Raw genomic sequence first — 11,227 nt, 5'->3', positions numbered from 1 at the left:
TTTAGAATTTTTTAAAAATTGGATGGTACTTAAAATTATGAGAAAATCTTGGGTTTGTATTTGAAACTTAATCTAAATAAACTATCTCATGTTCGTGTTAGAAACGTAAATACTAAAGGCAATGACATTTCATTTGGCTGACCATTGTATCGTCAATCCTCCTACTATGTGAATTTAAACTAGTCACCGAGATTGTCAATCTTTTCTCTTTCCTGGTTTTCTGATAGTTAATGCACAACAGAGATCTTGAATAAGCGAAGGAGCATAAGATTTAGAATTCCAGCATTAATAGGGTGTGTTTGCAGTGCTGCAGAATGCCCAAGTTGTGTTTGCATGCCATGGACAGCTGGGGCTTTCCACGGAATACACAAACAAACAAGGTATTTCCACAGGCCCCACCACAGCAACACAAACAACAGCACCACTTTCCACAAGGAAACAGGGCAATCAGGCCACCCAAGTCTCCCACCAACAGCACACCACCAAACCCCAAACCCCACCCCCTGCACAACACCGTGAAGCTTCCCATGGTTCAGGGATTCCGATTCTTAAACCATGGAAGGTGGTTATGCTCGAGCTTCCGCACAGAACCACCTTCTGTGACACAAACACACATGAAAGAAACATGATCTATGGCTTGAATTTGTTTGCAAGAACAAGAAAAAAACATTGATGCATGAAGTTTTTAAGAAAAGTATAAAATAAAAAGGAAAAATAGTCCACTAAAATTTACATCACACCAGTCTTAAATTATAAAAAAAAAACAGATTAGGAAAAAAGTCCAGAGAGTCACTGTCGACAGCACCTTGCTTTATACAAAATGATATGCACAAGTGACTAGCTTGGCCTTTCCCAATTACACAAGCATGAGTAACCATGACCAACTCTAACTTGGCTGTATTTTTTCACACATCCACAACTAAACGTATACTATTAGCTAGTACAAGAAAATGACAACTGTGAAAGAGTGAGATCTGCAGTTAAAAGGATAACCTGGTATTAGGAAGTAAACTTGGAATGCAGCTCCTATATCACCCAAAGAACATGTTATGTTTTATGTTGTTGTGGAGCTCGGGGAACATCTCATGGTTATATTCAACAGATAAAGAAGAATATGATGATGACGAATGGGCTTCCAACCAACCTTCGTAGTATAGCCGGCCTCTGTATGCCACTAGATCCGCATAGTAAACTGGTGGTACCAATGAAACTGGTTTTGTGCACCTAGCAAATGTGAAGCACAGATTGTAGATCAGTCCCTGCAACTCATCAGAAGAGAACTTGTTTTCATCGCACAGCACATGGTAATGTGTAGGCTTGCTTGTCCCTAGCAGCCCATAGTGGCTGCAAAGGAAGAAATCAAACTCCCTCACATGAACAATCTTCCTGTCAACAATGGTCCCTGGAGGCACATTTCCATGCTTTGTTGCACCCTGATGATCTGCAGGAAAAAGCCGTGTGCGGTGCCGTTTCTGCGCAACAGTAAGGGTGATACAAGGATTATAGCAAATACTTGAAAACGCCTGCTTGATTGCATCCAGCTCCTCATTGCGCACCATGTTGAATTGTCTCTCGCCGACGCCGTCCCGGAAAAACACAATCTTTTCTGGAAATTTTCCATTTTTCTGGTGGTACATCTGAACAAGCTCTATGCACATCTCACCAAGATTCACAATATTTTCTGTCCGGTTGTCTTGAGATCTCATCTTGGCCTCGTAGATGTTAGCATCAGGCCAATTCATGGTGGCCACCACAGCTGCAACGGAAGGGCTGACCCTGTCACTAGGGCTTGGATGGTTGACATCTGCCCCCATGAACATGACATGTACATCTTCTTTGCCAAGACACCGTGGCCTTGGAATATTGCAGAGGGCCACGTTGCTACCACCAATTTTGGCATTGATCTTGAGAGCAAGGTTTGCAAGGTACTGTGAGTTTGGCCTTTCAATGTTTTTCTTAAGGCAACACTGGGTCATAATGCCAACGTCAGTCTCACTGATGAGCTTAAGAACTTTGTAACCTGCATGCTTATAGGCTATGGGACAAATCAAAACCTGCAATCGGTTACCAGATATAGTAGCTGCAGTTGCTGCAATTTCAGTGAGAAGCCTTGGAAGTCGGACCTGGTCAGATAACAAATTTATGTCTACACAACGAAGGTCCACAGGATTTGGTGCAATGTTGACACCAATTTCATGGCATCTACACACAAATGCTTGAGCAAATTGAGATATCTCTCTGGTGTATCTGGTCTGGTTTAGTGGCACGAAGCTGGCGATAGCCCAGCAGTTTATCGGCTTGGGATCATATAGATGATATCGCATTAGGTTCCACTGACAGTTTGGATCCAAGTTCACCCTTCTATCTTGAGGCTTAAATCCGTGCTACCTGCTAACCCAAAGTGTCGGGTCACTTCTCCTCTGCAAAACCGAAAAGTTATGGATCAACTAAATGAACTTGGTAGTTTCCTATTAAACACTAAAAAGACTACGTCAACTACTCAACATTGCAGAGTAGTGTGTCTAACTATCTATTTATATCATGAAGAAGCCAGCATTTTCAAGTGATTATCATGAGGTTGGCTACATGTATTTGGGTGGTCGATGTATGAGACAAAAGTAGGTAGTCCTGTCAACTCGGACCCAAGACGGGATGATATTTGAGGTCCAGGCCTGTGTACAGATAGCAACAACCAGACCTGGTGAAATCTCCATTTTCTAAACCATTAAGCCATCTGTTAAGCATGATGGCAAGTCCAGTTGGGGCATATGGAAAGACCAATAACCAGGTCTAAGCGTCATGCTTGTGACCAAAACAAGCTTACTCCAAGTCTATTGACTAGACAACCTGGTCATGAAGATGTTTATGTGTCATCATGAATTGGTAGTAAGGCGTGCTTGTTAAGCAAGTGGCATGAACATGCATGACAGATAGATAATAGAGAACACACATAATTGCATGACTGAGTGAACTTAGAGACACATAGTTGCATCAAAGAGGGTTAAGTTAGAAAGTTTACCCCCATGGCCCATCTCGTGCATCAACGATTTGCTTGATGGAGCTCAATCTTTCCCAGGGAGCTATGTTTGTCAGTCCTCTCAGTGCCTTGAGAGCATCCATTGGCAAATCCTCCATTGAAAACCTCTGTCCCTCTGCCAACTCACAGAACTCCAAAGGCACATAGTTTGGAGACTTCTTGCTCAAATTCAAACAGGGGATGTACCAGTAGCTCAACTGCTTCTTATACTGATTTAGGAAATACTTCTCTATTGTCGTCATCTTGGTGGTGGTGTTCCTGCTGCTGTTCTTGCTGCCAGATTTGCCTCTCTTCTCCATGAGCTCAAACGTTTCCTCCCTAGATGACTTCTTTGATAACCCGAATATGGTGAAAACCTCTGTAGTGTTCCTATGAGTAACTCTCACCTTCAGCCCTTTCAACATTCGTTCCCAGTGCTTTCTTTCCCTGCCATCCATGTCAGCATTTGTATTACGGACTTGCACACCTGCATGCTCCGCAAGGAACTGTAGAACAGGAATGTTCTTGTAGAACGCCATTGCCGAGAGGTCTACATTGAGAGCTAGGCCTTGGGCGGTCGGCCTGAGGCTCTGAAAGAACCCATGAAATGCTGCAACCCCACCCCCAAGATCAACAACAGGGTTCCTAGAGTAGAAGTTCCGACCACGAGCTATCCGGCAATTTGCAGGGTACTCCTTCATAACCACTTGGAGCGCTCGAATCACGTTATCGATCGTGGTTGTTGTCGATCTTGTCAAGTAGTTGTGGAGGTCGATGAGATCGATCTTGGCAGCGAATTTTAAGGTGCATTTGTACTCTTGGCCATCACTGTCTTCTCCTTTTGATATCTTAACAGTGTACGAGCCTTCCTGCAATTGATTTACAGTGTACATGCTCTTCTCGCCGTCATAACCAACTTTTGTAGTCGAAAAAAGTTGCTGATTGTCCGTAAAAACCTTCTTTGCGATCAGGCGGGAATCAGATTTGCTAACCCGGGCCTTAAAGTCGGTATTTGATGCCGAACTTGATGATCCTTCCCCTGCATTCTCCTTTACAGGCGCTATAGTGACATCATATTGATATATAGTACTTCCAGGATCAAACTTCACTAGGAAGTGATTGGCAAAGAGGCGTATCTGTCGCGAACCAGCAGTTCCACCAGAGTCCGGCCTAACCACTGGTTTTCGGTTCGAAAATCCGGCGGTTTGTTCAGATAACTTCAAGTTCTGCAATTGGGAAGTTGGGGGCTCTGCAAAAAAGAGGAAACCCTTCATTCTATTAGTAATTGATTAGTTTCTAAGTAGGGAACTAATTATTTGATTAATATTGAATAAGAACGCGCAAGTTGGTGTCAAGGAAGTGAGATAGAAACAGAGAAGAACAGGGTGGTATCAACATCAGGTTGGTCACCAACCATTATTCAGATGAAGTGCAACTAAAGGCTTCCAAGGTTTACTTGCATAAACAGATGGGATGTATCATGTATGCAATCCCCAATTGGTTAATTAGGGGTTTGGGTTTCTTGCTTTTATAAGTGCCCTTCTTTGCCACAAGTGTTGGTGGTTTACCTCCTCACAAAACATGATTGAAGACAAAATTTGTGGGGAGTTACCATTGACAGTTACCAGGCCACTCCAAGTTGTGGGCATCATGCCAGCACCCATGATATATATATATAGAGAGAGAGAGAGAGACCAGTGGGCGGCGGCACTTCTCCTCGAACAGGGCCGACATTTGATGGGGGATCTCTTTGAATGTTGGGAGCCTCTTGGGGAACCCATCCTCCTCCTCCTCTTCCCCATGCTCGAACACCGGAGCTTCCTTCTCCTCCTCTTCCACCAGTGGAAACGCTACCCCTTCCCCATGCCCTACCACCAGAGTTCCCTCCTTCTCTTCCAGCAATGAAATCCGAACCTCTTCCCCGTACCCCACTACCAGAATTCCCTCCTCCTCCTCTTCCACCACTGAAGTCTCCACCTCTTCCTCCTCTACCACCACTGAAATCTCCACCTCTTCTTCCACCCCCTCTTCCTCCTCTTCCCCTTCCTCTTGATTGACCCTCCATATCTCTCTCTCTCTCTCTCTCTCTCTCTCTCTCTCTCTGAAAAGTGAGAGACAGAGGAAAAGGAAAGAGATTAGGTAAAAGAGGAAAGGGTGTACGATGTTGAACAGTGAATTTTACCCTAACTATTTTTTTATTTTTTTTAAATTATAAAAAAAAAAGCAATAAAGTGTTTTGTTTAATGGTGGTGAACATGTTTCCTTCAGTTGTTATCAGGTTTTAGTAATACCTTTTTTCATGATTTTTTGGCTTTTTTTTTTTCGATTTGCCATTTTTTTTACTGTACGATTTTCATAAATCGCTATTCAATTTAGCGATTTGCTATTTTTTTCGTTACGTAATTTTCGTAAATCGCTACTTGATATAGCGATTTACGAAAATCACAGTGATTTGTTATTTTTTTTTTTGCTACGTGATTTTCGTAAATCGCTACTCGATATAGCTATTTACGAAACTCACATAGCAATTTGCCATTTATTTATTTTTTTGCTACGCGATTTTCATAAATCGCTACTTGATTTTACGATTTGTTATTTTTTTTGCGCGACGCGATTTTCATAAATCGCGATACCGAACATCACCCCCTTGAGCACGATCTTCGCCGTCATCAGGCTGTAGTCGCCAGCCATCTCGATGGCAGTCTTGAGGTTTATGATGAGAAAGCCAGAGGTTGTACTCCATTGTAGATGTATTGGAGGAAGATTCTGTTGTAGGTGTCCCTCGAAGGCAGAGGAAGAGCCACCACAGTCGTTTGCCCGCTGAACAAGAGCAGCATTTCGGCCACTGCTAGTAGAAAGCGGATGACGATCACCATCGGATTGTCGGCTCTTTGTCTTCCTTGATTTCTTCTCTAAAGAGAGATATGGTTTTACAGTGTTTTACGGAGAAGAAAGAAGAAGAAGATGACGACGAAAAGTTCAAACAGATATTTTTGATGGCTCAGGTTCGTTTCGCCGGATCACTATCGGATCACCGGCTCAGGTTCATTTCGTTGTTTAGAGTTTGAAGAGTCAACATCATCCTCGACTTTCTAGATGGAGGACATGTTTATCCTTTTTTTCAATCGTTTGTTTCTTTTTTTTGAATGGAGGACATTTTTGTTATTTTCTTAAACCATCGTTTTATGGTAAGAATAGCAAGAAAGGGTACTTAAGTTTTTGCAACCGCTCCAGACTCTAATGCTAAGTGATGTCGACTTACATGGGAATACGAGCCCCATGTGCTTACATACGTGGCGCTCATTCGGACCCCTGAACATAAACGTGGGAATCAGTGAATCATCCGGGGAGAACATACACCACCCTTCCATGCTTATCCGTTAATGATTTGCATTCATTATTACCATTGCTATTATTATTCATAGCCTTGAGCTCACAAGCATTGTAATTTGATTTATTTATTTATTTATATATTTAACTCTTTTTTATTATCTATTGTGGAATGTGGAGTAGCTTGTTGGAGGAAACAGGTGACAGGTGTTTGAGAGCCCGGGATTTCAGATCCTAACAGAACAGGGATACAAACGTTTTGGATTCAGGTCTGATGCAACCAATACTAAATTCAATTAATCAGATATTAGTTAATCAGAGTCAGATTTGGATTCTGAATCTGATGGAAAAAAGCTTACACCAAATCCGGAAAAAAAAATGCATGTAATTAATCAGATAATTAAGATATCCATCGGAATCGAATATCCGCCAACCAAATGCGATTGGAAACAGGTCTGGTGTTGGGTATATCTGATCCCTTGACATCATTAGGTCCCAGGCTCTCCTAGATTCTAGGGTTTTGAGTTTTGAGGATCTCAAAACTGTGTATATCTAGCCTAATCACCATCAACTCCTCACAAGCATACATTCCGGGAGACAATCCAATTTTTAACGATGTCCACGGGCTAATATTTTTTCAGGTTCAAGGACAAGATCTTCAAGACCTTATGTTATTTCACACCTCTTAGCTTACTAAAACCCTTAAAATTTCTCTTTTTTTCTTTGAACGTCAAAACCATTTTTGTCATCCGATAGCTGGATCCTTTCGTCATCCAATGTTTGGACGACAAAATCGATTTGTCGTTCGGTGTCAAGACGAGAAAATTGTTTTGTCATCAGATGTTGGGATGGCAAAATCGCTTTGTTGTCAGGTGTTTGGACGACAAAATTGTTTCGCCATCCACCCTTGATTTTCCCCCTTTTCAGTCGGGACAGCAAAAATGTCAGTTGTCGTCTAATCTTCAAAAGAAAAAAAACTTTTGGTGTTCTTAATCCAGACGGCAAAAACATTTTGTTTAGTATTACTGATTGACCTAGATTTGTTCTCTGTTATTTTTCCTGTTCAAATCGAACATATTCATTTTAGTTGGGTTTTGGACTTGTTGTTTTAGTTTGAGGTTGTTTGAGATCAGATTCATCTTAGATATTTATTTTTTATTTTGCTTTGGTTTGTATTGGATCAGATTCACACTTGACCCGATCACTCCTCAACTATTTAAGGAGGACTTAGCCACAGAATGAAGGTATCTTTAAAGTTTTTTGAGGAATTCCCCTCTTTGAGGTCATGTTTTTTTTTTTCTTCTTCTTTCACATTTTTTGAGAATAAAATCATTGAGGATCTCCCTTTAATTAAACCCACTGCCTCCAATCATCAAGAATGTGTTTCTCTTTTCGATTGTGGCATCTGCAGTTTCTCAGTCTTCACGAGCGCATCAATGAGAGCCCAAGCCTTTCATGATTTCTGAAAAAACCATTAGGGCATCGATCCCAATATCGAAACCCTAACATGGATATTAGAGCTAGCACTTTTGGCATCACATCAACTGTCTCCAGAGTCTTCTCTCTCACGTAGGTCGATCCAGGCATGGAGGCAGATTTGCAGCAAGCCCCAGGCCGATTTGTATCAAGCCCTAAGCCAATTTGTAGCATCAACACCCTAACCTTTGCAGCCAGCCTAGGTCGATCTTTGTCCACCCTCTCTCACACTCCAGATGATCTATAGCACTAATGCCCTAACCGCTATGGGTGTAGCCTTCACGCAGGATTGCTTGGTCATCTTCTTCATGGAGTCCGTGTGGATAACGTTCTTCGGGTACTTCAAGAGACCCGCAACTAGGTAATGGTCATACTCATCTTGTGAACGAGTTTGCACCAACCCCGTGGGATGTGCTGGCTGTAGTGTACTTCAACTTTGTTCGAAAAAACGAATGCCTTAACGAAAGGTTTTGGACCTTAGTGCTGGTGTAACCAAGTTCTCTTGAGGTTAATAAAAAATACTAGTGTGTAAAAAGACACCCCCATGTAGATTGGTGAGCCTATGGCAGCCCGAGGCTTTGGTGCCCCCTCGTAGAAACAATAATTAATATCAAAACAAAATAATTGTATGTGCATAATCTAGAAAGCAAAAGAACAACTTAAACGTAGAAAGTATTAAAATATGTTCATGCATCTAAAGTGTGCATGTGTTGTTATTTTTTCTCTTGAGTTAGAGGTTGAGTCGAGTCAGATCCCTTAAGAAGACGGTCATTAGATTCGTGTTGAGCTTTGAACTTGGTTGGAGTACAATTTAGCTCATCGACTTATCCATGTTCGCTATCACGAGATGGGAGGTTGAGTTTTCTGTTGAGACATATTGTTGGTTTTACCCTTGCTTTCTTTTTCTTTTTCAAGTACCCACGATTGGTGTGCGTTGGTGGCGATGAATATGGTGGACTAAAGTATCTCTGGAGTTGGATCGTGAACCCATTCAGTGATGTTATATAATTTAAAAAATTTATAAAAAGTACTTATAGTTATCCAGATTTCGTAAATGAAACTTAAAAGTCAGTATATGAAATATTTTGATTCACTGTGTATTGAATTGCTTCATCTGGTTTTCAAAAAGAGACTTAAAATATTTTTCCTTCTGCTATGTGCTCATTTAAAAAAAAAAAATAGCTCAAATTTTCGGTCATCACAGTTGGGTATTCAGATGGTAATTAGCCGGTTGATCAACGGTAGCGGTTTTGCGATTGTTGATTATGCTCATGATGAAAGCTCATTGTCGCCTAAGGCGGAGGTAATTCCTTGCCTCTTGTTTTTGCACTCAGGGAGAAGATTGGGGCTCTCTTATCCTTCTTTTTTTTGTGGTTCAGATGGTGATGGAAAATCATGCACCATTAGTATCTTCTTGTGGGTTATTGTTGAAAATTGATTAGAATTAGGGTTTTGTGGAATAGGTTGATACTTCTTAGATATGGATAGTGAGATTGAAAATATATTTTATATTTTTTTCTTGTAAAATTAATTGTGTAATTAGTTTATTTTTATTTGAAATTTTAAATGTTTTTAGATTTTTGAGAATTTATTTGATTTTTAATTTTTTTTTTTTTTAGGAAAGTTGAAAATCTCCCAAAAAATTCACAACCGAGAAATCGCTGTTTTAAACTTTTGTCACTACGGTAGGAACAAACCATCATGCGTATCATGGATGATCATGCAAAGGAATGGCATGGCTTCATACACACCACATACATGGCCATCAAGACAGCATGTCAGTGACGTAGACGAGCTCTCCCGTAGCGTGGGCCGTGCCCTGCATTTTCTGACGCCTGTCTCTTCCATAACAACATGATTGGAGCCCCCAAAATCAATTGTCCAACAGCATATTTCTTTAGTGTTTTCCATGCCCATGTCCTTAATTTTCTATGGAGATTATACTTATGCAATCCTTACACCATTTATTTTTTTCAACTTTTTAGTTCAATTCCCTAGACAGATTATCTAAGCTTCTGTGAGACACCTGCAGTAAGTCCCTTTATCAACAGTTTTCCCGCCTTCAGTATGGGGTCAGGTTATCATCATGGCCATTATCATGGCCACCATGATTACTTACTCCATTAGTAATTAACAATTTTTTACCCAACAAGTAAAAAGTGAAAGGCAGATGTGAATATTTTTTAGGTTTTTATAGTGTAAAGAATCGAATGAAAGAATGGCGTAGGTGCAGCCAAAACAAAGAGTGGGATTTTAAATTAAAAGAAAGACCAACCCAAGAATGAGAATCTTTTGCACTCGACAATCAGCTTGTGATTGCTCTTAGAGAAGTAGAGGAAGTTTTAAAAAAGAGATCATAGATACAAGTGATCTTCAAATGGAGGATAAGTTTGAAAAGAACTTTGTACCTCTCCTGACATATTTTGCCTTCGCCCTCATGTAGTGTCAATAATCTTATTGTCCAATTATACAGTTTTGAACATTGATGTGGTGGTGGTGAGGATGTACTTTTTAGGATTTCTTTTCCTTTTACCTTCTCACTTTGGTGATAGTGTGATGTGAATAGAGCACATAGTAGCTAAAGGACATTCAAATTGGCACCTAAATAGAGTCAGACATGCGATCCTAAGTAGAACCTTCTTTGATTGTCTTGCTTGCCAATGGGATAATGGTGATCCTGATATAAGTCCCGATTTCTATTTGGAACAGTAATGTCTCCAACAGTGAAATCGAGAAATTTCAAGTTCTTTAAATATGTGAAGAATGGATTTTTCTTTTCCTTTGAAAACAAAAAATTGAAGAGCAAAATGTGATATGGTTTCTTTTTCCTGGTTAGACCTGTGGTCAAATGTAGCTTATAAATCATTTGAAGGAACAACAGCATATCAAGATGTATAAAGTTCTCCTGACTAATGTATATATACAGACACTGAAACTTCAGAGAAAAAAAAAGAGAGGAAAAAGTATATGCGTACGCAACTTGTTTTAGAATATCAATAAAATAAAAGACAAGGCATTCTAGGAATATCATTAACTCAAAAAGAAAACATAAAATGAAAACCACCAATTCCAAGAAAGTTGGGCATAATATGATGGGGCACCAAAAAAATGGTGCATTATTTATTAATTAATAAGTGCATACATTTCTGATCATTTTGGGAGTCCCTACTTTACTTTTGAAGGTGTTCTGAGTTATTTCTTTACAAAATTGGTCAATAAACTGGGTACTCTAAGTTGACCATATTTAATTAGTGCTAATTACTTTAAGAGTGAAAGCTTCCTCAAAGGCATTGCCAGTAGTGTTGAGATGATGCTTACCATCTTAGACTTCATCTCTTTGCATGACTTGAATCATGCATGTCTACTATTCAGCTTGCCTCATATATAAATTTCTGCAGATAATGA

At 40.2% G+C, this 11,227-nt stretch overlaps 1 protein-coding gene across 1 annotated transcript; it reads right to left on the bottom strand.

The window, feature by feature from the left end:
• Positions 1-772: 772 nt before the first annotated feature.
• LOC149844804 (protein argonaute 2-like) lies at positions 773-3,356 on the bottom strand. The gene is made up of 2 exons (XM_089997343.1): positions 3,020-3,356; positions 773-2,420 (listed from the first exon to the last, which is right to left on the bottom strand). The coding sequence occupies exon 2, from the start codon at positions 2,322-2,324 to the stop codon at positions 1,032-1,034; it is 1,293 nt and encodes a 430-aa protein (XP_089853469.1). The 5' UTR covers positions 2,325-2,420; positions 3,020-3,356; the 3' UTR covers positions 773-1,031.
• Between the last annotated feature and the right edge of the window lie 7,871 nt (positions 3,357-11,227).

Source organism: Nuphar pumila, chromosome 2 (genome assembly GCF_984573655.1).
Source record: "Nuphar pumila chromosome 2, dmNupPumi1.hap1.1, whole genome shotgun sequence".
Classification (NCBI taxonomy): Eukaryota; Viridiplantae; Streptophyta; class Magnoliopsida; order Nymphaeales; family Nymphaeaceae; genus Nuphar; species Nuphar pumila.
The sequence above is the reverse complement of the archived record's forward strand: the minus strand, read 5'-3'. Positions and strand labels throughout refer to the sequence as shown.